Source organism: Sinocyclocheilus grahami, unplaced genomic scaffold (genome assembly GCF_001515645.1).
Source record: "Sinocyclocheilus grahami isolate Dianchi unplaced genomic scaffold, SAMN03320097.WGS_v1.1 scaffold230.1, whole genome shotgun sequence".
NCBI lineage: Eukaryota > Metazoa > Chordata > Actinopteri > Cypriniformes > Cyprinidae > Sinocyclocheilus > Sinocyclocheilus grahami.
The window spans coordinates 951120-977448 of NW_015505409.1; the positions used below are offsets into that span (position 1 = coordinate 951120).

Below are 26329 nucleotides of genomic sequence, written 5' to 3' on the forward strand. Positions count from 1 at the left end.
AACAAAACTACGCTTTTTTTTTTAAATATATATATAGATATATATACTCATATAAGTGATACTGTACAGCTCAGAAATATATATATATCTTTTTTTTTTTTTTTACAATCAAGAAATAGATACAATTTGTATCAACAAGCAAAAGGTCGTTTCTGGACATTTGTTGTGTGGTAGCTTGCTGCTCAACTGCGCAGGGGTCTGAACCTCGGAGCATAAGCAGCGGACAGCAATGTCGTAATTTACAAGAAATTAGTTTCTAGATTGCTCTAGAAACACATCCTTCGGGATTGTTTGCTCCTAGGTTCAAAGGAGAAGGGGAAAAGGAGAAACCCAGCCGTAAAAACACTTCCATCACAAACAAAAATACACATTTAGGCCTGAAACATACACTGCGTAAGTACATCAGTGAAGTTAAAAGTGCGGTCACATTAGTGAAAGTTTGTGGGCAAAAAAGTCTACTGTCAATGTGTGTGACCAACTTCTTGAACTCATTGCGAAATTTGTATGGGGAAATGTATTGCCTTGCATAAATTCCCAATCCTGTGGATTCCTATTGAAATGACTGCATTTTGCCCACAAAAAATTTGCCAAACAACATTAAATGTGACCACACCTTAACACTTCTAGCTGGATTTCACATCACTGCATTCCAAAATGTGTCACAATCACTGATCTATATATACTATTATAGATCAGTGGTCACAATTCATAACATAACAGAATTGCACTTCTGCCACAACCGCTACTAGAGCAGGCAATACTAAATGCATTAGAGCATAAAATAAAAAAGGGAAAAGAAACAAAACATTAAAGATTACTTTTATAGTAGACTCTTGACAGTTCCAGATTTTCTGAAAGCTCGTAAAAGCGTGAAATGTAATATTTTATCATCTGCTCCCTTTAATGTCACAGTTGAATGTGAACATTCCTGTGGTGCTATTAGCCAAAAAAAAATACAAAAAGGTTTACGTAAGCCAGAAGTTGTCATGATTTCACCGATCAAGCATTAGTACTTGCATAAACATGTCTCTGGCCTAAAATGTGTAAATTATTATTTTTTAAAAATTAAAACAAAAAAACTCTAACCCGATTGTAAAAAGGAAAAAAATCATTAATAGCCTCCTGAAAGAACCCTGTTGAAAAACAAAACTAAGGGGAAGGAGAACCGTCTGTGTTCGTATTAGAGAGCTGAGAGGTTGGGTTTTGTGTCCACGTCGAAGCAGGGTCGGGGGCGGTAGAGAGGCAGCAAGCGAACTGTCAGCCAAATGTCAGAAACAACCCAACAACAGCCTGGTGTTCCGTGTGTGTGTCGCACAGGAAGAGACCGGTAGGCAGTGTGTCACACCTTCCCACGAGCAGTAACGGGGCCCCACGGGGCCACACCTGTGCTCATGAAAAAAAAATTAAGGAGAAATTTAAGTATTTTTGAAAACACCCAGAGCATCTCTGGACCAATAACATTCACGCTCTCCTGAAGATATGTTCATTTACAGGGCGGAGCAGATTAAACGGGGCGGTCTCTTGGCATCAATCAGGAAACAGATGCTGCACAGGAGCATTTTGCCGAAGAGACACATTCTCCTCCCCAGTTTGTGAATACTTGAACGTAGTTATTGACTAAGGAGCCAAACGTGAGCGGCGCTCTCCGTCAATCATAGTGCTAACATGCTGTCTGGGAGAGATTTACTGAAGCCCATGCTTACTCAAACATCTCTCTTGAAATCTACAATACAACAACAACAACATTTAGGAAATACATAAGAATAACTTCTCCAACTCGACATACCTAGTGCTCTCAGATAAAAAAAAAAAAAGTACACCGATTATCTTTTTGGCTCAATCTTTGAAAATGGCTTCGTAAATACGCATCCGTGTGTGTGCGCGAACAGACATCGCAGGGGCAGGTTTGCAGTTACAGCCCAGCCAGTTAAAAAGTCTGAACCGCAGCACAGCAGAATCTAAACCTTTCTGTCCCAGTGCTCACTTTTATAAAACAAATGCAAAACAGCGACCTCCACAGCTATTAAGCACTATTCACATTAACGTGTGGTGAGGTCACTCCAATGTAAGGCCATAAAAGTTCAAAGGTCATGCTTTGAGGTACGCAAGCAAGCGTTCATTCTTCTTTCTGAAATCACACATCAAGTCATCACGCACACCAAAAAAAAATAAATCACACCACGGTGTCATGTCATATTTACACGCAAATGCAAGTGAATACACATATACATACACAATACTATTCATATTGTGCAGGACCATTTCTGATCCGTTTTACCAAAGAGATTTCTCTCATGTAACTCTTTTTCAAAGGATAAATGTTATCATCACCAACGAAAGAAGACATTCTCAAGATATGCCATCAAACTGGCAGGCAGTTGCTCTCTCAGTGTGGAAACACTTTTATGAACAAACTTTTTGCCCATCTCAGGAGCTGAACGGTGGACTTTTTTACGAGGGATCTCAGGTTTCTACGCTAAACTTCTCAAGTACAAGATCCAGGCTCCCATATGGCTTAACAGATGACATAACAACCAATGCAGCATCAATGCTATCATGCTAGCCAACCTCCTAATGGATCCAATCATAATTACACACGAGGGATGGCTGTTTCTTCAGAGCGAAACAAAATTACGAAATTCTCAAGGTGTCCGATTTCTCATTCACTAGGTGTTGTTAGCAGCACTTCGTGATGTGCTTAGTGGCAAGTGCGCAGTTTAGTGACGATGACGGCAGCCAGCTGCTGGGGATCGGTCATGTGAGGGTTCTCCTCCATGACCAAATGGACCACATATGCCGGGAAGATGTTACAGAGGTTTCGGTAGGTTTGATACTGGTGTTCTGGAATAGGGTGCCGCTCTTTGGGTTCCTCCGCTGGCCCACGAGCGCTGAGCGGTGGAGGCGGCACGCTATCCCACGGGGACCTCCAGATCTGCTCCATCTTCTCGGGCATGCTGCGGACCATCACCCTTTCACAGCAAGGCATGAGGCCTCCCGTTAATCCGTAGCTTCCGTAACTGTAGGGCTCGTTACCACACGGCAAAGGGTCCCAGCTGGCATGCTGCTCTCGGCAAAGAGGAGGTCTCCGCTGGCGCAGCGGATTGCTCTCGTAGAGCCGCGAGTCAGAGATGCTGTCCATTCGAGTCATGCCTAAGGACCGACCCTGCTGGGAAGGGCTGGCAGAAGGCAACATGTTCTGGGACACAGGAGGGTAGTCTCCTGGGCAGCTGGATCGGGCGCAGATGACCGGGTGTTGGGAGAGTGGTACAAGGTGGGCAGAGGACTGCTTTCGAGGTCCCGGTTTGGGTTCATCCGTTCCGTAGCTCTGCACACGTGTCAAGGCCTCATGGTGGAAACCGTGAGCAAAGGCTTGAAGGCGTGTTTGCGCCGAAGGTTGAGTCTGGATCTGCGACGGTGGCCCTTTCATGCTGTCATCCAGGCTGCCCTCCAATGAGTTGAGGTACATCTCTCCACTGTAGGATGAGAAGGAGTCCGACGAATGACTTCGGCCGGGTTCTGGGCACATGCTGGCTCTGCCAGGATATCCTCCACCCACCCCTACAGGCTCTGGCTGTTCAAGACTGCAGAAACTGTCTTGGAGGCTGATGGTGGAGAAGTCACTGAGCATGGAATAGTAGCCGTGGTCGCTTACCACAGAGTCGTACTTGGGGAATGGCTCACCGTAAGCCACGGAGGCGCCCTGACTATTGGTGACTAGGATGGGGGGGTATTGGATGCTGCCCGCATGCTCAAGCGAGCTGTGGGTAAAGTGCAGAGACCCTGGAACAGGGCTGCTCGCCGAGCGCGTGTTCAGAGCGCCTGCTGCGTGACTTTTCGTCAGCGGCATAGTTGGAACGCTAAGCGCCGAAACTAACGATGGTACCGAACTGGCCTCAGCCTTCCGCGCTGGACAGAGTCTCTCTTCTTGCTCGCACGCAACCGACCGGATACTAGGGTCAGACTGGCGCTTGGGTGCCACTCGCTTTGCCTCGAAGCTACTGTCTCCCTTGTTAGCAGAACCAGAGGTCCCACATTTGGCAAGTGCCCCCTCGCTCATTGTCTTTACAGCGGAGAGTTTGGCAAAGGCTCTGAGCTCGTCTGCAACAGCCCGCTGTGGTTGGTTGGCTCTTTCTGGGTGGTAGTACTTGCATTTATGGCCATACGTGCACTTCTTACCTGTGATAAAACCAATAATGGTTTGAGACAAAAATGTTACTTCTGTGTTTCTAAAACCGGCAGCACTGATTCAAAAATAGCAGTATACTGAAAATTAATCAATAGTTTGACAGTGCATGAAAAACGTTAACAAATATATTTCTGTCATGACAACTCTGAAGATTTTAGCATGGTAATGGATATGACAATGTTAATGTTTTTGGTTTTGGCGGAATAGATCTGCTACACTGCTGAATTGCGGCTGTTGGTTATTGCTGTTGTTGTAGATTATTGCTGCTACAAAGGAAAACAAGTACAGGAAATTAATACTAATAAACATACACCGATATGGTGCTTTGAGTATTTAAGACATACTGCTGCTGCTAGTGTTGTCAAAAGTACCGACCGCAATACCAGTCGGTACTGAAATTTTAAAAACGTCTTACTGCTGATTGGCCATTGTGTTCACATGCTCAACAGATATGACTGTGATGGGCTACAATGATCATTGCTTCACACTCTTCAACAAGCGCTCACACAAAAACACACGGGAGCGTTTGAAAGCCACGTCTATCAGCAGATCCGTCTATATGCAGATATATTAGGGATCCGCTGATAGACACGGCTTTCAAATGCTCCCGTGTGCTTCTGTGTGAGCGCTCAGTGAAGAGTATGAAGCGATGATCATTGTAGCCAATCACAGTCATATCTGTTGAGCGCATGAACACAATGGCCAATCAGTGATGTTTAAGAATCCGCTCAACAGTGCTCAAATGTTAGCGGGAAATGGAAATTTTTTAAATTTCAGTACCGACTAGTATCGCAGTCTGTACTTTTGACAACACGAGCTGCTGCACAAATAGCATATATAATAACCTGTAGTAGATCTACACAGGTGGAGCTGGGGAAGGGGGAGGGTTTCAGAGTAACTTTCAAAGCGTGCTGCAAATTGCTCTAGTGAATGCAGATAAGCCATTTAAAAGTAAAGCAGCAAACTCATTGGCTGTGTATGCAACATGAACCAATCAGCTTGTGCCAAGTAGTATAACGCTGTGAATATCATCAGTTTGCATTAACGAACCATCAGCCTGCACCATCTAGAGTTTCATGACAGAACTTGGCATTTATCTTATTTTACATTACACTGTTAATGCAGTAAATATATTTTTAATATGCTGTGATGTTCTGGAATAAAGACATAAATTAATTTCCTACTTTTGCTGTACTGACCATAAGGACACGGCTGCTTCTTGTGCTCTGGAACCGCTGGTCGTTTGCGGAGAAAATTTTCCAGACTGGGTCCATGTCTGCCTAAAGGATCATCAGGAGGCATAAACCTACAAATCAGTCCAACAGACACAAATAAGCACAACTCTATGATAGGAAGAATGATTTAAATCTAAAATATATTTAATGAAACATTTAATTAAACATTATCATTATTGAGATTTTATATATTATACAGAAGTATGGTAAAATACTACTGTTCTAAATTCTTTATTGCTTGCAGCCATGATGCAAATATTAAAATAAAGTGAAACCGGAGCACTCTTCATTCGTAATGTATGTTAAAGCAACATTAATAGTTGAGTGCAACGTGAACCACCACAGATGGTGTATAGTATGTGCATGACAAGAGCATTTCTATTGCACTACTGCATCAGAAAATGAGACAAAAATGGCCATTTATGGCATTTCTATACTCACTTAAAATTACTTTATTTGGATAGCAATGTGTTGCTTACATCATATGTAACTGGGAACAGGTAATTATGTAATCACAAGAGGCCTAACCGTGGGACCTCGTCACTGAAAAATCTAACTTGAGCAAATAAATCAGGAAATTAATTCAAGCTTATTTACAAAGAACAAGAGAGACTTGAAACAAGTGACCGAGCAATAAAAAGTGAAAGAAGAAAAACAGAGAGAAAGAGGAACGCCATACGGGTGCGAGGGTGGAAAGCAGAAGACACAAGTGAGTGAGAGAGAAAACCCCGTCACCACGGTAACTGTGTGCGAGCATACTTGTCGTTGACGAAGCTGTACATGAGGAGTCGTTCCTCAATAAATTTCTTCCACTCTGGTTTTTCATTCTGCAAGTCTCGGTAGTTGTCGTTGGACACGATGATCCCGTCTGAGTCGCAGGCCAGCTTGACGATAAAACGGTCATCGTAGCAAACCACTCGTCGGCCTTGGACTCTGCGAGACGGCGTGAAGACGAGGATCTTTTCCTTCTCTAATTTCCGTAGGATCTCCTGATCTGAGGATGAAGGTGACATCACACATCATCACTTCCTGTGACCTCATGCACAGACATACGCAAACTTGTATAAACATCACAGCACAGATGGCCGATCTCACTGGACACATGGCGGCTCCTCAGAGATGTTCATACAGGCAAATAAAAACAGCTCTTCATGGAAACAATATCCACTGTATCTAACAACATACAGTATGGGTCAAAAGTGTAACCACTTGGATGTACTGCCAAATTCTCTGAAAGGCCTTTGGAGATGGCTTATGGTAGAGAAATTAACATTCAATTCACGGGCAACAGCTCTGGTGGACATTCCTGCAGTCAGCATGCCAACTGCACGCTCCCTCAAAACTTGCGACATCTGTGGCATTGTGCTGTGTGATAAAACTGCACATTTTAGAGTGGCCTTTTATTGTGGCCAGCCTAAGGCACACCTGTGCAATAATCATGCTGTCTAATCAGCATCTTGATATGCCACAACTGTGAGGTGGATGGATTATCTCGGCAAAGGAGAAGTGCTCACTAACACAGATTTAGACAGATTTGTGAACAATATTTGAGAGAAATAGGCCTTTTGTGTACATAGAAAAAGTCTTAGATCTTTGAGTTCAGCTCATGAAAAATGGGGGCAAAAACAAAAGTGTTGCGTTTATAATTTTGTTCAGTGTATTTGAAGCCAGAAAATAAACAGAGCATTTTGGGATTTTAAACATTTTTAAATAAAGAAACATTATGACGATTAAGAACATATCTGTGTCAATAATCAAAGAGACGTAAACCTGTGACACAGATCATGTGAACTTTGTAAAAACAAAACAAAAATTTTTTGTTTGTCTCGACTGAAGCACAAGATGCTGTTTGGATCATTCTCAAATCACACTTGAGAACATGATTCACCAGGTTTTACACAAACTTGTGGAGTTCATGCAGCTTGAGAGCTGATTTTGCTAAAGCAAAAGAAGGATGAACAATACTAATAAATTCCTTTTTTATTCAACTTTTCACTCAAAATGTTATATTTAAAAAAAATAGAAAAGAAATTAGACATTTCAAGCATTTTAACTGGTGGTCTCAGATTTTTAGACTAACTGGATATACACAGACACACACTGGCACTTCATGGAAGTGTTAGCTCATCATAGAAACATCATTTTCTGCAGGTTCTTTTAATTTTGTGGTACCTTTGATTGGCGCATCAGGTCTTGACTGTTCTTTCCTCCATGCTGGGACGAAAACTGTGATGTCTTTGTGGCCCTTCTCCAGGAACCAATCAACAGCCAGTTGAATGCCCAGGCATGAGAACACCTCTTTGTTTCCATGGCTACAAAATATTATTACCAACATCAAATTACACACATAGTTCTCTCACTGATTGGACTTTTCTCAATACTAAGAGCATTTCAAAACAGGAACATAAAGATAATTTCACCAAAAGACTTCCTGCAACAGCGTAAATTCCAGAAGTAAACAACAATAGTGAGAATCTGATGACTCTCTAGTTCACAGTTCCCCAGGTTCAGACTAATTCTCTCATCAACATGTTATCAGTCCAGAGCCTCTACGTCACCATGAAATCAAAACTGACTAGGGATGCACTGTATATCAGCCAATATGATTTTTGTATCATTGTTTGTTATCTAATTGTGCAATGCTTCATTTCTTCTATTTTTACATTTAGATTACCTTTGCTGTCATCTAACTTCCACACAAAGGGAAACTCAAAAACAGCTAATAATTTAACAACACTGTTAAATGTGACCTTTACCAAATATGAAAATGAACATCCAGGTTTCACACTTAGACATTATAATGTCGTGATGCCTGAATACACTTTTAGCGTTTAAAATGATTGATTTTAGCTTCTAGTGTTTTATTTTGTAATCATTTAGAATTTTCAGAATTGTAATTATTTAGCCAGAATATCCCTTAAATTGACCCTTTTATTTTCTAAACGAACATTCTTGTGCACTTTTCAGCAGATAATGTTTCTCATATTATTTGTAATATATAATACATTTCTCTGCCTCTAAAACAACTTGCTCTAACTCTAAAATTCTTCCCTCCAACAACTTTTCACAATCCCAACATCCACCTGACATTTTTAGCTTGAAATATATTGGATTATTGGAGTGTAAAACGGGTTACAAACAGCATATCAAGTTAACTTTGACTGCTAGGCTCAAAACATGCATATGTAGGCCTTGTCAGCAATTACAGGAATTGCATGTTTTTAAACAATATATGTGGAAAGAGTTTGGTTCTCATTAGCAGTTACCTCATGGCAACATTGGATCCATCAATCACAATTGGTCGGAGGTTGTCATTCGTGTCTGATGTTTCTTCCTCCAGCGATGCTTCGGGGCTGACGGCTTCTTTGGCTCCCACCGCCCGTGGCATTAAACCGGCAGTGCCCGTTGCTGTTTGGCTCTCTGGATCTCCTTTATTCCCTAGCCGTACCAGCTCGGCTAATACATCATTGATTAGTGCGCTGGACCCCAGTTTACTCAGCACAGACTCCACCTGCTCTCCAGAGTAGCCCAGTTTCAGAGCAAAGTCAATTTTGGTTTGGTAATCTCGATCGCTGGTTTGACGCAAGGGCATTTGGGCTCTCTGGGTGTCATCTGCGCGCAACTCCTGTAAGGTGCTGCTCTGGCTGAAGCTGGGACGGTCCAAACAGGATGAGCGGCACAGCTGCCGGTGAGGTTTGGCTGCTATGAGTGGGTCCTGCCTCCATCCGGTCACTCCTTCTCCTGACCCTGCCGTGCTGACAGTGCCTCCAGAACTCCCGCTCCGTGACCGCGCCTCTCCGTCACTCTCAGAACTGCTCCCATCTTCCCCGGCTTCTTCATCCTCCTCCTCCTCCTCTTCTTTTTCTGGAGAGTCGTGGCCGGTGGCAGCGGGCAAGGGCTGGGGTTCGCGGCAGCCGCGATGCTCCATCTTCAGGCGCTGCAGCATAGCGCATGCAGCTGTTACCTGCATATGACCTCCCTGAAGCTCCAGTGCATGGTCCCTCACCTGCACCACGGCACAGCTCTCGTACTCAATAGCTGCACGTAGGGCATGCAGTCGCCGCTGCAGCCAAAGAGTCAAACGCTCACGGTGCTTATGCACTGGACTGATCAGCGACACAATGTACTCCTGAGGGAAAGAGAAAAGATCATTTACATTCATAATAATTTTTTATAATTTACATTCAAGTACTTTTTTTTCTCCATGCCATTTTTTACGCAGCTACACATCCAAACCAAGCTAAGAACTTTTTCTAAATTACTTTTTTATACATAAGTAAATCAAAGCATTGCATAAATGGTGCCATTATGCAAATTTTAAAATTAATATATATTTTTTTTATTAGTTAGGGTTAGGTAGTGATAGTTAGTAGTTTAATTAGTAGTGTTTTTAGTAGCGTTTAATTTAACGGTATGTGTGGACATTCGGTTCTCTTAGACAAACAAAACTTTTCTCCTAATTGTGAATGGATTATGTAGAGAAACCGAACAAAAGGCGCTCCCTTAAGGCACAGTACAGTTAACCGGAAATGACTGAGCTGACTTATCTAAAACCAGGAAGTAATCGTGCATATGGTCAATTGGCCGAACAGGACAGTCTGAACCATTAACTTGGTATCTAATTGACCTGTCGGTAAGCCCCTCCCCTCGAACGCAGATGAGCCAATGGCAGTCGAGTATCAGTTGCACGGGGAGCGGAACTCGAACATCTTTAGGTTTCAGCACCATAAAGAAACAATGGAAGATCCTAAGCTCGCATCGATTTAATGGTGTTTATGCTACAAAAATGGAAAAACGATGTGCCTAGGATACTTGTAAGTAGTGTTTTTAGTAGCGTTTAATTTAACGGTATGTGTGGACATTCGGTTCTCTTAGACAAACAAAACTTTTCTCCTAATTGTGAATGGATTATGTAGAGAAACCGAACAAAAGGCGCTCCCTTAAGGCACAGTACAGTTAACCGGAAATGACTGAGCTGACTTATCTAAAACCAGGAAGTAATCGTGCATATGGTCAATTGGCCGAACAGGACAGTCTGAACCATTAACTTGGTATCTAATTGACCTGTCGGTAAGCCCCTCCCCTCGAACGCAGATGAGCCAATGGCAGTCGAGTATCAGTTGCACGGGGAGCGGAACTCGAACATCTTTAGGTTTCAGCACCATAAAGAAACAATGGAAGATCCTAAGCTCGCATCGATTTAATGGTGTTTATGCTACAAAAATGGAAAAACGATGTGCCTAGGATACTTGTAACACTAATTCCAGTTATCCTGAGAGGATAGGCAATGTCATTTATTTGATCCCATTTCCTAAATCCAACCAAAACAGAGCAAAATATCCCTAAGTATTCAACCCCAATCCCAATGAAGACGAAAATTTGCATTTTTCTGGTTGTCATACTCTCATTAAGTTACACTTTTCATCTGCTCAAGCAGAACGTTAATGTCATCTTGTGCTTCAGCAAGGTATCTCTGGCTAAAACTAGCTAACGTTTGCGTTAAAGTTATGGAGTCCATGCTAACGTACAAAGCTAAACAGCGAACTGTTCTCAAGTCATGTAAGTTACCATGCAGTGAAAGTCAAAAACACATAAATAAAGGTCTATATTAGAGTGCCTCTCCATATTAATCTTGTTAAATGTAAATTAATTTAATCTTACTCTGCGGTATATGAACGGTGATGATACGGGATGTTGTCATTGCGATCGTGACGACCGTAACATAATTCTCCCGTTTGCATTGTGACCTGTATTTTTACATATTTATTTTTATATCTTTTATATATCCCTTCATGGCATATTTAAGTCCCTATTGAAGGTCCATCTGTGTCCCAAATCTATCAGACACACCTCGGAAGAAGGTTTTCACTGACAGCTGTCATTGTAAGACAGTGAGGAGCTCCGTTTGTCTGTCCGAGTGAGCAACAGTAACTAAGGGGGGCGGGGTTTACCGATAGGTCAATTGGTAGCAGCAACAAATGGAGTAAAATTACACTACAAGTCTGAAAATGCTCCTGATCTTCCTGTAACAGTTTTTTAAATAAACTGTAACACTACTGTAGTGCTGCACTTGTTGTGACCACTCAGCTCACCAAACAATCACTACAGCTGGCCTTGAATCCCTTTTAACAATTACTACAGCTTGAAAAGACTGTTCTAAACTACAGCATTAGAGATAGACTGGTATTACAGGAAAACAATTTACCTTCCTACATAACAGTAACAGACATAGGCTTTTTGTTGAAACTATACATTCCACTGTTCAATCTTAATGTGGACAATATGAGATTTTCAATTATATCAAGTGTTTTTGGCCACTGTGATAATATTAATATTTAACAAATACACTACCGGTAAAATACACTACCGGTAAAATAGTAAGGGTCAGTATTTCATTTTATTTACTTTATTTTTTTTCATAAATTGTTACTTTTAATTCAGCAAGGATGCATTAAACTGAAATAAAAAAATAATAAATAAAAATAGGTCATTTATAATGTTACAAACGATTTCTGTTTCAAAGAAGGCTGTTCTTCAAACATTCCGTTCATTTAAAAAAAACTGTGATAAGGTTTTTGAGCACCAAATCAATACATTAGAAAGATTTCAAGGACCATGAGACAGAGTAATGGCTTCTGAAGATTCAGCTTTGAAAGAAAATTAATAACACATAATACAAATAAATGTAAAAAAAAATATGTTTTTATGCAACTAATATAATAAATTGCTGGGTCTCCAAAGGATAAAATAAGCTTTTCATAACTCTTTTTAATGCTTTTTCTTATTTCATCTAACACATGCAAGTTTGCTCTGAGCTCCTCCTGTTTGTACAGTATACAGCTAACTCATTGTTCTGTTTTTATTTAAGTTAGTCGGTTTACAGAGGTGAGCATATTCTTTGAAGACAATCGGCATGACGCATGTGCCCATATGTCCCAAATTATGTGTTGTGCGTCATGGCAGATACTTCTATATATTATACATATACATACACACACACACACACATATATATATATATATATATATATATATACACACATAGATGTGTATAGATAGATAGATAGATAGATAGATAGAATAAAATACATCTTTCTTCCCCCCTCTCACTATATATATATATATATATATATATATATATATACACATATACATATATATATGAGGGAAGACAGACACACAACTGGCTTGGTCAGGCTACACCAATGTGCTGCTGGGAAAACTTATCATTGCATTCTTGAATTCTCATGACAGAACATTGAAGTATTGTAAACAATTTCAATATAACAAAACGAGAAGCTACTTTGGGTGGGGCTACGGTTGAACTTCCTTGAGGGGAAACGATACTGTGGTAATGAACTTCTTTCAAAGCAAACAAACTCTGAGACCCTCACGTTTTCTTAAATCCAAACCGGAGTTCGCTCCCTTTCCCTTCAGCAGATTCCTGCACACCTGCCGTAATTCCCTGCTATTCCCCAAGAACTTCTTCAACTCAAGCTTAAATTGGAATTAAGCATGGGTAGCTCTATCAAGGTTGATATGCAATGTCTAATGCATGTGTGCATGAGTGAGAATATGCGAATCTGCGTGTGCATGTGTGTGCATCTGTTTGTTTTTGTGTGGGGCGAGAGGGATGTGTGTACGTGTAGGTTGGGAGTGTGTGCGAGTGCATGTGTGTGTAGAGAAAACCGATAGCACCATCCAGCTACGAGAGGCTCCTCTGCGCTCATGACACCGGTTGCCAAGCAACGCAGCCCTATCATCAGCTAACTGCTTTTTAGCAGTCACGACTAACACAACGCAGTGTTCTCTGGGAAAGCCTGGAACACACACACGCAAACACACGGTGCACATATTACATCAACACCACTCGAAACCATACAGCGCTTCATGTGCAAAGCCGAAACGCACATGAAGCAGCACACATGCATGCTTCACTAATAAACACCTACGCACAGAACCGGAGCTCTCCTCGCACATGCGGCGGAGAGAGAGAGCGAAAGTGTGTGTGTGTGTGTGTGTGTTTGTTTGCATTTGAGAAGAATAATATCACTTTAAACTGACAGTGTATACAATCTTCCCCCTCTCTCTCTCTTTCTGCAGATGTGGCGCATTGAAGAATTTCCTCCCCAGCGTGACATAGCTGCTGTTCTGAGTCGTGACGCTGACTCCAGCAGCATGTTCCCCTGGGCACTGAACCACATCATCTGCACTCACAAGCCACGGGCCCGAGCTGGAGATCACAGCTTCAGCAGCAGGTCTCAGATCAGCAGGAGGAGCTGTTCTGAGATCAGTCAAACAGCCTGCAGTAAACCTAAGAGATGACAGCTTTAATAATCACTACAGCTTGAAAAGAGAGGTGCATATTACAGCCAGGACACTGCAGGAACACAACTTGCCTTTCCATAGTAGACAGAAGTTTTCTGTTAACATCATTGAGATTCAAAAGTGGAGATTTTCTGAGATTTTCTGTGATGCACAGGCTTGTGGTAAATATGATATTTGTAATATTTAACAATAATAATAATATACAATGGTAAACATTTTTGTATTATAAATAAATGATTGTTATGATCAAAAAATGTATCATATAACCTCTTTATTATAAAATATTTAGATAATTATTACTATTAATGATTATCATTAGAGATGTAAAAAGCATTTATATGATAAAAATTTAATATAAATATATATATACAGCATTAATAATAACAATATTCTTGTTGTTGTTGTTATTTTATATATAAGATAAAAATTAAATACATTACTAATATATTTAAATATAAATATATTATTAATAATAATAATAATAATAATAATGATTATCATTATCATAAAGATGCTAAAAATATATATTATATTGAAAGAATGATATTTAACATCTTTATAATGATATATAATGATATTAGCAACTTTAATATATTATTATTATTATTATCATTAATCATAATATTATCATAAAGATGTTAAAAATAAAATATATTTCTAATACATTTAAATGTAAATATAATTACTATTTATAATACCATACTAATAATTATTATTAACAACAATAATTATTATATAAGGTTTTATTATGAATTATTTTAACATTTATGACAATGATAATACTAATGTAACTTACTAATAACTTAATAATAAATATAATTTATATAATAAAATGTTAAAATATATTACTAATCTATTTAAATATAAATCATATTATAATGTAATAACATAATAATAATAATAATTTAAATACACTAATATATGAACATCTTTAACATGTTTTGTATGCATCAAATTATGCAAATCAGCTGCATCACGCAGTCAGTGGCAGCAGTCCACCACAGCAGACTGAGAAACTGTTCTGAGATCAGTGAAACAGCCCACAGAAAACCTGAATAATTAGATATAAGTGGCCAAAATCAGTAACAACTGAGGACAAGGTAACTGAAGAGCCGATCCGAAAACAATCTGAAATAATGACGTAAACCAGTCAAGACTCATGCCAAGTTTTAAATAAAAAAAGGTCAGCTGCTTGTTCGCACGCCCCTGTTCCTTAGGATGTGTTTGACGTAAATTTACGCTTTATCTGTAAATTACCCGGCCAGCTTTGGAACTGATTGGGAAACTGCTGCTGAGTGGGTGGGAGAGGTCTGTGTGCACGGAGCATCATGAAAACGCAAGGACGAAAGGAGACGAAAGCTGAAATACTCCTCCTTGGGTGAAAAGGTGTGAGCCCACTCCTCTGTAAGAAAGAGCCAGAGAGCAGAGATTGGACACAATCGGCTTTTTGCGAAGGCAAGACGTCATATTAAACATAAAAGATTCGGGGGAACAAATACAGGAGAGCTCCGTACTCTGTCATGCCAAACACTTCACTCTGACTGCAGAGAGAAACTGCAGCACGGTGAGCCAGAATGGCCATCTTATGGACAAACAAGCAGCCCGTCACCTTTCAGTGAGCCACACACAAGCGGACCACCGAATTTCAGGCTTTTGTAAACACACAGGTCATATCTCACGTCCTAAAAATCACACAATACTCCGTGACTCAAACAGCCGGCAGCAAAACAGCACAAGTGTATTCAGCAGAGTAGACGCACCACAAACAAGCCCAACAACAGAATGCATCCTCCTCTTAAAAGTCCCCCCCCATTTTCTTTTCTGCCTTGTTTTGCTTCTCTTTTTTCCTTCTCTTCTCCTCACCTCCTCCACAACACAGGCTTACAATCAGCAAGGCCACCATGCACTCGAGCACACACACAGCTTTATGCTGGTTTGTCTCATAGCAACAAGTGGAGTCTCTTTGCTGGAGCTCATGGCTAGATGAAGCCCATTTAAGGCCCACGGTGCAGCTCCGAGCTCAGGCGCTCGGACTAAAGACACGGTGGGTAGCAGCATCTTATGGTGCAGTTATGTCAAAATAGTCAGCAGGAGGTGAAAGCATGCACGTACATAAAGATGCACAGACAGAAGGCCACTTCTTACCTGAAGCTGCACACTTGAAGGTGCATCCAATGCTTTGGGTGCACGCCAAACTCAAACACAGACAAATGCAGCCGCAGCTGCAGCAACAGGCTGGTGCGATAACACTGTCATGCATGCAGGATGCCAAACAAGAGTGTGTGTGTGTGTGTGTGAGGACCCTCCAACTGCCTTGACTTTGTTTGGCCCAAGCAAGGACATTTCATTTCTCATGACCAGCATCCTGCAAGTGCAATGCCTCGTGCTTTCAGTGCATGCATAAAGAGTAGAAAAAAAGTTTCATATTGAATATAACCTGCCTAAAAATAGGGAAATGCACCATTTTCAAGGATGCATGTGCGTGTACAAATCTGGCTAGACTTGTGAGGGTCAAATGTTTGAAAATATAATGACAAATATCAAAGACTTGCGCTATATGAACGGCTCATACATCATGTTTTGCTTCAGCTCTTATAAAGTCAACAGGTTTGTGCGAGGGTCGGGTTTAGAGATAAAGTAATACATTTGATTATCTTAAAATAAAAACTACCGTCTATGAAAGGTCCTTGTATCTTCAAAAGTCAACGAGCGTATGTCAAACTGCTCTCGGTAAATCTCTGTCAAACGTGAGTCGTGAGCATCAGTTCTGCGCGTAATTTAAAGCGCATTTCGCCTCCCCTGAAACATTTACATAGGATGTATTTTACAGAAGCACAGAGGCAATAACCAAAGTTCCTCATGTGGCCCGTGAAAGTAAAAATAGACCCGAAAATGTCATGAAATGAAGAGCTTGAACGGCGAATGTCTGTCGTGCTCGCAAAGCTCTCCTGCGACACACGCGCTCTCTCTCACGCACATACTCACTTTAGCTTTAGTGCAATCTTCTTCCTTGCCGTCCTCGATGTTTACGATGATACCGGAGCCGGCGTTGGGGCTCTCGCAGCTGGACTCGGCGGTGCTGCAGCTCACTCTGACCCGGAAAACCCGCTGGATGTGCGGGATGCAGCGCTGGAGCGCAGGGCCTGCACCGGCGGGCGCGGCGAGCTCCAAAACCATTTATCAGACGGATAAACAAGCGATCACGACGCGCTCCGGAACACTGGCACGCATTCGCCCTGCGTCCTGCTTCATGGGTGGAGCAGCAGGGGAAAGAAAGAAAGTCACGGGAGGATGCAAGTTTGTCTGCGGCCGAGCATAACGGCGGACGTACGGGACGCGCTACATAAGCATCTATCATCCATCTCCATCCCTCCTTCTCCTCTCGCCCTCCCTTTCCTCACTTCCCTCCCTCCCTACAGCGGCCCCGACTGCACCCACCGCCTGCGCTTCGGCAACGCGTCGGACGCCCCCTGTCGCTGCGCTCGGAGACGCAGAAAGTGCGTTTTTGCTGCCTCCGTCTCCGCGTTTTGAAGCACGTGGGTGGACGGGACTCCGGTAATGCAGCAACCGAGGGTTAAAAAATACATGCGCTGTGCGTTATGACCGCCACACTCCCAACTTTACTGTTCAGAAGGTTGATACAGTATTCAGCAGTTGCTGTTATTATCCTGGCATCCTTTGCAACGAAGTATCAATGCCTCGACTGCTTAAACTGTTAGTTCAACTATAATTCTTAGTAGCTATCTGGCAGCGTCGAGGGTCATGTCGCTTTTCAGTAGCGAAGGTCTGTTTAGCGATGGATTTACTTGACAGTAACAGCTTTCAAGCCTCGTGCCTTGTATTTCTGTTGACTGTCTGTTTTGAACCAGAAGCGGCGATGCCTGATTCGCGAATGAATCATTCTTTTGAGTCGATTCTTTTCGATGAATCTCTCAAACGCGCTTCGCGATTCAGTCTGAATCGCTCGAACGGTTCAGTCGCGAAATGAATCATTTGCTTTCTCGAAATCAGTTTACTTACTGGATAATGAGGTGGCTAAATTACAGAGGGGGGAGTGAGCGTTTAACTACAAGCAATGGAAACCAAAGCTTCAAACGTGGTTCCATATGGTTCTTTAATAAGTTCAATCATGTCTTGAAGTGCAGCTTGAGTATACAAAGACATTTCTGATCAACGTAAGCACTTATGTATGAATAAATAACCACTGTTTTGGACCTATTATATTCTGTTAAGTACTATGGAGTATCGTGTAAACACCACAGTACATGCATATGGAATTCAATATATCAAATGTATATTGAAATAGTATATTGAGACAAGTGAGACTGCTGCTGTCATGTGAATAAGTTCAGATAGCAACTGGCAATGTAGTTGTTTCCTGTTTTACTGGACATGTTTTTCTTTGTTTTCTAATAAAGTCGTAATAAACCACATTGCTGACTGTTTTTATTTCATACTTTTAAAAATATGAAGATGCTTAAATGTAGCACTTTGCCACGTACCTTTGCCTCTACCAGATGTCACTAGGTGGTATTTTAGATGGCTACATTTTTCAATAGTTTCCCAAATATTTCCTATAAGAAATATCATAAACGTCCGACAAACGCTTGGGTGTTTTTAATTGAACACTCTCCCTTTAAGCCTCGCCGAGGATTGTGGGAAATGTAGTCAGCGCCGTGTTGCTGACTGTTGACCACAGCTGGTTAGCATTTCTATTGTCTTTCTTATGAGAGGTATATCCGCTACAACCTTTACCTCCTTTCTTATTCCCACAGAAGTCTCACAATTTCATTGTCCACCATGGCGGACGAACAAGAGATAATGTGCAAGCTAGAAAACATAAAAGAAATAAGGTAAGAAAAGCTGAGATTGATTCTAAAGCAGACACGCTAGCCTGTCTTCAACATCTGGCCAGTTCAACCTATATTGCAAAACCCCGGCGTGTTTCCCCGTAATCATAGTCTACATGAAAAAATTCATGACATTTGTCTTTGTATCGGTCATGGTGCTAAAGCAAACCGCTTAAACTGCATTAACCGTTATTTTTGATGAGGATGAGTGTGAAAAGCATCCTGTTGTGGTCAGACACGAAACTGCAGAGCAAACGGTTCATTTCCTGCGGAACGGTTTTTAATCATTTATACAAGCCTCAGACACACACACGATTGTCTGGTTGTTGTAAATATAGCTTTGCACACACGAGGTCTAATGCGTTTTGTGATCGCATCTCTGAAACCGCATAATAGTTTAAAACCACATGCACCAGATCAGAAGTCTTTGCATTTGCATTGCATTGTCATATGCTGTCATGCATTGGCTGGATGTTTTACTGTGTTGTGTGTGGTTTTGCAGGAATAAGACAATTCAGATGGAGAAGATCAAATCTCGACTGAGGAGTGAGTTTGAAGCTCTGGAGTCAGAGGAGAAGCACCTGAGAGAGTACAAACAGGAAATGGATCTTCTGCTGCAGGAGAAAATGGCTCATGTAGAGGAGCTGCGTCTCATACATGCTGATATCAATGTGGTAAATAAGCAAAAAACATTACACATTGCACTGCACTATTTATCATATTTATTGTGCAGTCAATAAAGTAAAAATATATTCTTCACATTTATCTCTCACACACACACACACACACACACACACACAATGCGCAAAACTCCGCATTTGAACAGTCAATAGCAGATACTTAAACTAATAACAAAACAGTAGCTGATTCAGAAGCGCAAGATTGTCACAGCAAAGTCAGAAATACCTCCTAGATTCACGAAACGGTCGTCCATAAAATGCATTGCTGTTCTGTTGTAAGTAATCTTAAAGATTCCTAAATGCATCTACTTTCAGAATGACCCTTTAAAATAGGCATGCAGGTGCACTATCCAAACTTAAATTGTTGTCATTTATGAACACTTTGGAATACAGACATAAGATTGGTCTCTTTTTAAAGAAGAAAATCAGCAGATTATCGCAAAAGAAATATTAAAGTATCAAAAAGTTATGGTAGTTTAAATTTACTGTAAAGAAAATACACTATATTTATTTAATTTTTTATATAATAAATATTTTACATAACAGGTTTTACTCTAAAATTGGTATAAAATTAAAGCCTTATGTCTAAATAAGTTATGTTCCAAATTTGAAGTTGATATGAAAAAAATTGAGGTTCCTGTGAGATTTTATTTAAGGCGTTATACAACAAACAGCCACAGGGTGCCATCCAAACTCTATTAAATTTTTTAATGCATTTTTCTGTCACAAATGTCTAGATTTCTCTGTCAATATTACTTCTCTCAAAATAACCACCAAATATGGAATCCTGAGACTCAGTCCTTTCCAATGATATGTTTTTTGTCAAGATTATAAAAAGTTTTGATTGTAAAAGAGCGTAATGCATTTTGTAATATGACACTTGACACCGCCCACTAAGGGGGAGGAGACCGCCAAAAGAGTTTAAAGTACCATTTCCATGGTAACGCAATGTACGATTTCAAAATGGTTTCCACAGGATTAATCTTGGGCTTCTAAGCTTTCAAATGATATATGATTTATGATGATTACTAAAAAAATTGATAGAGAAAAAGGATACAACAAAAAAGAGTGCCAAGCGTCCCACAGGTGGGACGGTGACAGTTAAGGGGTTAATACACATATTCAAAGGTAATAAACTACCATTCAAAAGTTTCGGTTCAGTAAGAATTTAAAAAAAATAAAAAAAATTTTTAATGATCAAACGTTGTAAAAAATATATATATTAAGCAGCTCAACTGTTTTTAACATTGACAATAATAAGAAATGTTCCTTAAGCATATTAGAATGATTTCTGAAAGATCATGTGACGCTGAAGGCTAGAGTAAAATTCATTTATCTTTGCCATCACATGAATAAATTACAGTTTGAAATATATTAAAATAGAAAACAGTTCGAGTTTTAAATTGTAATAATATTTCACAATACTACTGTTTTTACCATATTTTCAGTAATACAATATTACTATGTGCTCAAATAGCTTCTTTCAAAAATGGAAAATGGTTAAATGGTAGTATATAGGTTATATAAGCTCTACTAGCACTTTTTTTTTCTGTGATGTCAAGGATCTGGTCCAGTAACCTCTGTGTTGGGTCAGATGTCTAACCATTAGGTTCACACCATTGTGATTTATGGAGTGGCTGTATTTCTTCTCCCAGATGGAAAACACTATCAAACAGTCTGAAAGTGACTTGAACAAGCTGCTGGAGTCAACCAGACGTCTCCACGATGAATACAAGCCACTGAAAGAACACGTGGATGCCCTGAGAATGACCCTCGGCTTACAGAGACTTCCCGACCTCAGCCAGGAAGAGGAGAAGCTCTCGTTGGAGTTAGTAACACTGTTCCTGAGTGTGTGTGTGTGTGTGTTTGACTGGGGAACTCCTCAAAATGAGTCACCGCAGTATAGGAGTGTATGTTTGCAAGAGAGTAATTTTTAAAGCTGAGTCAGAGAATTTGCGAGACAGAGAGTTTGTAATTGTGTATGGGAAGGCTAACTTGCTTGCTGTTTGTTTGTGTGCTCTTCATCTCCTTTCAGCTACTTTGAAAAGCAAAAGGCTGAGTGGCACACAGAACCTCAGGAGCCTCCTATCCCAGAATCCTTAGCGGCAGCGGCGGCTGCAGCCCAGCAGCTTCAGGCTGCACGGAAACAGGATGTCAGACAGACAGCGACGTTCCGCCAGCAGCCGCCACCTATGAAGGTGAATAGACTTTTACGTTACTGCAGCTGTATCTGTGTACACACGCATCAGCAATAATGTGGAGAAATATATTTAGCTTATTTATATATTTATATTTATTTATATATAAACATTCATATATTTATTTATATATAAACATTAATATTGTGATACATTTTTGTCAGGATTTTTTGACAAATAGAGAAGGACAGATTATATTTGAAATAGAAATCTTTGGTAGCATTCTAAATGTCTTTACTGTCACTTTTAATCAATTGAATGCGTCTTTGCTGAATAAAATATCAAAATGTTACTGACCTCAAACTTTTGTACCTGCTCACTGTGGAAAGACGCTAGACTCTGCTACATTTCTAAACGTGTACAGTATGTATACGACATACCTAGATATATATACAGACATACACATGATTGTCTGGTTGTAAATATAGATTTGCACACACAGGGTTTAATGCATTTTGTGATCAGATCTCTGAAACCGTATGTATAAAGTAAAAGAGGTGGTATATTGATTTCATTTGTTGTCTGTTTCCAGGCTTGTCTGTCCTGCCACCAGCAAATCCATCGGAACGCACCGATCTGTCCTCTCTGCAAAGCCAAAAGTCGCTCACGCAACCCTAAAAAACCCAAGAGAAAACCCGACGAGTAACATGCACAGCTACTAACAACCTCAGAGAAAGCCTGACTAACACACATAACCCCAACGGAAAACAATTTACTTACGCTCTCATGCATGCACATTTCCACACATACACACACTGACAGTCGCCATGATGCCACACGCTCACTGCTCATCTCTACCCCCGCAGCAGTCCTGAAGGAATGGACCATCTGCAGTCCTATATCCTGACCTCTTATAGTGATCCTGTAGTTAACCTGTCTTCCTGTTTCAGTGGACATGAAGTCTCAGTTTTTCCTTTCATTTTTATATAAGTGGAACCTTGATATTGTGTTTGTACTGTGTCTGTATTTAGTCCGTAGTGGAAATGGATGCTGGTTTAGAAATATTGAAGTGTACTATTCTGTGTGGGGTTTAATTCTAGTGCATTAGTTCAAACTGAATTCTCCAAAGTGGCTTTAGTCAATAGAGCCGTTTGTACGGTAATCAGTTAACGCTTCAACTGATCTTTAATCATTTGAATTAATTAATAATGGTATGATTTTGCCTATGTCTTCTAATATTTTTCCATCATGATAACAATGTTTCTCTTGTATTATGTAACCATGGACTGTCCCAGACCATGTCAGTGTTCTAGAATGTCTTGAGGGCCGTTCACACAAGATGGAGATGGAGAGCATTGAAATGGATAAGAACGAGTTTTTAACTTGAAGCGTCTTTAAAAACGTGGTGCTAATGGCAGGAGACGCTGAAAAGACGGCCATTGAAACAAATACTCTAGATACAGAGAACAACCATAAATGCAGACTAAATGCAAAAGCATGTGTGAACAGCCCTTTAGTAGTAGAGTAATTATGGAACACAACAATTCTAAACCTTGAGTTCTTATAGAGCTATCATTCAATTTGAGCGAATGAGCTGTTATTTGTGTTTTGGAATGTGACCCAAGGGGCATTAGGAGCTTGTTAGAGTCTTCAGTATTGAATCGTTGTGTTCGTGTCTCATCTTTTCTGAGAGTTGTTTTTTTAATAATTAAAACCTGTGAACTAGTAAGGTGTAAACTTGTGTAACTTTAGTCAAAATTAAATTGTAGAATAATACAATTCCTTTCGGTTGGTTATGTCATCTGATTGATTCGCTTTCTCTTTGTCACTCTGTCTGGGATTGGCTTGAAGTGTATCTGGAATTTGACCTTTCACCCATGACCCCTAACAATGCAATAATCATTCTTTTTTTTTTTTTTTTGGATAATCTCTTTACCAGCAAGAGGTTCTGCATTCTTTTTGCACTCTGCACTCTTGATTCTGAGGGGGGCGATATTTACACCCCTCGAAAGTGTTAAAGGTGACGATACAAATTACACTCCGTTGATAGCATTTGTGGCACGTTTTTCTACATTTAAACACACACACACACACACAAAAGCACTTTCTACTTTATACCATAACATTGGTTCTCAACCATTGAGCAAGGCCTCAGGAAACTTATAGGGCTCACTGGCTGACTTAAATTGTAGATTTATTGAAATAATTATAATAAATATGCAAACAAAAAAGTAAAATCACCATAACTTTTTATTGAAAATCATACAGAATCAGAGTCTACACTTATAAAAAAACGGACTGGAATTTATTAAAAGAGTTAATTTCACTCAAGCATTACTGAAAGTGAATTCAAAAACTGATTATATTAGTGACGCTCAAATAGAATGGGTTAGAGCTGATTTCTAGTTCCCAGCATGCTTTGCTGCAGTCTCTGTAAGTAGAGTAGATGTTGAAATCAAATGTTATTTTATGTGTTTTGGCATGTATTTATGGGGAGATCTGTTAGTGTTTAATGTTCTTTTATGATAGGATTTAAAAGTGCTTCTGTTATGTCTGACTTTTTGGGGGGTTACCACTGTGGTGAAATCCACTCTTTACATTTGTTGATGCCGCCATTCCGTTGAAAAAAACAGCATATGCTGGTTAGGTATGTTTTGACGCTGGGATGTTGGTTTAAGCTGGTCCTTTGCTGGTTTATGCTGGTCATGTGCTGGCAAAGGACCAGCATAAACCAGCAAAAGGACCAGCTTAAACCAGCAAAGGACCAGCTTAAACCAGCATCCCAGCGTCAAAACATACCTAACCAGCATATGCTGGTTTTTTCAGCTGTTGATTGTTGATGCAACTTGTTTTGTTTTTTTCCTGGAACGTTAACATAGGCCTATGTAGGCTATAGCTAGCTGACTTGACATATTACCATGTGCCCTAAAACTATATGAGGGTTGAGTTAATGCATATGAGGAACCTAATCAATACACAAAATATTTGAATTGTGCTTATTTGATTGTATATTAGGAAATATTCTTTGTATAGTGAATTAAGATAAATTCAAATTACTCATAACTTCTGTTTTCTACACTTAAATGAATTGAGCCAGTCGGTTTCCTTGATTTAAATGAGTTTTACAGTATATTAGGCTACATTTGTGACCCATTTGTGTCCATTTTTCGCTTCTAATAAGCTTTCCATTGATGTATGGTTTGTTAGGATAGGACAATATTTGGCCGAGATACAACTATTTGAATATCTGAAATCTGAGGGTGCAAAAAAAATCTAAATATTGAGAAAATTGCCTTTAAAGCTGTCCAAACAAAGCCCTTAGCAATACATATTACTAATCAAAAATTAAGTTTTAATATATTTACGGTTGGAAATGTAAAAAATATCTTCATGGAACATGATCTTTACTTAATGTTCTAATGATTTTAGGCATAAAAGAAAAAGCGATCATTTTGACCCATACAATGTATTTTGGCTATTGCTAAAAATAAACCCCAGCGACTTAAGATTGATTGTGTGGTCCAGGGTCACATATTATATTTACATTAAGAATTTTTTTTGATTAGAATGAATGCGAAACTAAAACAGTATATATCTCAGGAGCTTTGTGTGTTTTACTTTTCTCTTTTTAGTATTTCAAGTAAAAAAAAAAACTTTGTGTGTGAGTGAAGAAAAGCAGATTGTTTTATTTACAGTACCTGAATTTAGCAGATTTATTTGGCTGCATGGCTGTATTTATTCACGTGTCTTTAGCTTCACATTACACGTATTTCATCATAACAGGATTTGGGCTGAAACACAGTAGACTCGTCTGCAGCTCGTTAATGAACTCATACGCATCTGCTTAATCTCCAGCTGGGCCATCCAGAGCCTAATCTCACTCACACACCCCTCTTTACCTGCACTAATCCCACTCTCAGGGGCATGAGGAGATCTGCGTCTTTTGTCCTCTGCCCTCCTGCTGTTTCCACACACAAAACCCACTCAGCCACACACACACAAGCAGCTGTAACGGCTGGAGAGCTTTACAATCACAATAAAGGAAATCCCAAAGCTCTTTGCAGGACAAAGAGACACTTACTGTTCAGATGGCTAGAAGATCTAGAACTTCAGTTTAAGAAAAATATATCCACTTAAAGGGTTAATTCACCCAAAAATGAAAATTAGCCCATAAATTACTCACCCTCAAGTCATCCTAGGTGTATATGACTTTCTTCTTTCAGACGAATCCAGTCAGAGTTATATTAAAAATTGTCTTTGATCTATCAAGCTGTTTAATGCCACTCAGCGGGTGTTGCATGCATCAGTCCAAAAGCAGTTAAATAAAATGCACCCATCCATTAAAAAAAAGTGTCTCACACGGCTCCAGGGGGGGAACATCGATTCGCCCTCTGTAGCGAATCGATGCGTTTTTGTAAGAAAAATATCCATATTCAAAACGTAATAATCACTTTAATGTAGCTTGCGCCAACACTTGTACAAAGAAGCAGCTCCGGGCTGATGACGTATGAGGTCAGTGCTGCGCATGCGCCGGTGAGTCTCGTGAAAACCAACGTTTGTTAACAGGAGCAAAGGAAGCAAAGTTTCCTTACTTTAGCAAAGGAAAACCAGTCTCCTCTTGGCTTATATCGAAATCCTCCAACATTCTTCTTTACAAATCCTCGTTTTGTACTTCTACTAAGTGACCCTTGTTTTGTTTTGATCTCTTACAAAAATGCATCGATTCGTTACAGAAGGCCTTTGTTCACCCCCCGGAGCCGTGTGAGACACTTTTTTTTAATGAATGGGCGCATTTTATTTAACTGCTTTTGGACTGATGCATGCAACACCAGCTCAGTGCCATTAAACAGCTTGAAACATCAAAGACCATTTTTAATATAACTCCGACTGGATTCGTCTGAAAGAAGAAAGTC

General features: G+C 40.1%; 2 protein-coding genes across 3 annotated transcripts; one reads left to right on the forward strand and one right to left on the reverse strand.

Moving 5' to 3' along the window:
* LOC107597257 (probable ribonuclease ZC3H12B) lies at positions 1-17412 on the reverse strand. Of its 2 annotated transcripts, none has more exons than XM_016288243.1 (6): positions 16734-17412; positions 8688-9550; positions 7594-7733; positions 6181-6415; positions 5386-5492; positions 1-4176 (listed from the first exon to the last, which is right to left on the reverse strand). In XM_016288243.1, the coding sequence occupies exons 1-6, from the start codon at positions 16923-16925 to the stop codon at positions 2699-2701; spliced, it is 3015 nt and encodes a 1004-aa protein (XP_016143729.1). In that variant the 5' UTR covers positions 16926-17412; the 3' UTR covers positions 1-2698. The 2 variants fall into 2 exon arrangements, with proteins under 2 accessions (XP_016143729.1, XP_016143728.1); XM_016288242.1 differs by having other exon boundaries at positions 5371-5492.
* A 983-nt stretch (positions 17413-18395) lies between these two features.
* Positions 18396-23221, forward strand: LOC107597258 (zinc finger C4H2 domain-containing protein-like). Its single transcript, XM_016288244.1, has 6 exons — positions 18396-18450; positions 18524-18601; positions 19101-19272; positions 20934-21106; positions 21314-21476; positions 22009-23221. Exons 2-6 carry the CDS (start codon positions 18549-18551, stop codon positions 22120-22122), a joined length of 675 nt encoding a protein of 224 aa, XP_016143730.1. The 5' UTR covers positions 18396-18450; positions 18524-18548; the 3' UTR covers positions 22123-23221.
* Positions 23222-26329: the final 3108 nt, after the last annotated feature.

What these genes read in the sequence shown, in the direction of transcription:
- LOC107597257 (XM_016288242.1), bottom strand. Translation starts at nt 16,925, where the DNA reads ATGGTTTTGGAGCTCGCCGCGCCCGCCGGTGCAGGCCCTGCGCTCCAG. An exon ending in GGATCCAATGTTGCCATGAG is followed by an intron (nt 7,734 to 8,687) that starts GTAACTGCTAAT and finishes AATATTTTGTAG; the next exon opens with CCATGGAAACAAAGAGGTGT. An exon ending in TTATGGTCAGTACAGCAAAA is followed by an intron (nt 4,177 to 5,370) that starts GTAGGAAATTAA and finishes GTTTTATCACAG; the next exon opens with GTAAGAAGTGCACGTATGGC.
- LOC107597258 (XM_016288244.1), top strand. Translation starts at nt 18,549, where the DNA reads ATGGCGGACGAACAAGAGATAATGTGCAAGCTAGAAAACATAAAAGAA. An exon ending in GAAAACATAAAAGAAATAAG is followed by an intron (nt 18,602 to 19,100) that starts GTAAGAAAAGCT and finishes GTGGTTTTGCAG; the next exon opens with GAATAAGACAATTCAGATGG. An exon ending in AGCAGCCGCCACCTATGAAG is followed by an intron (nt 21,477 to 22,008) that starts GTGAATAGACTT and finishes GTCTGTTTCCAG; the next exon opens with GCTTGTCTGTCCTGCCACCA.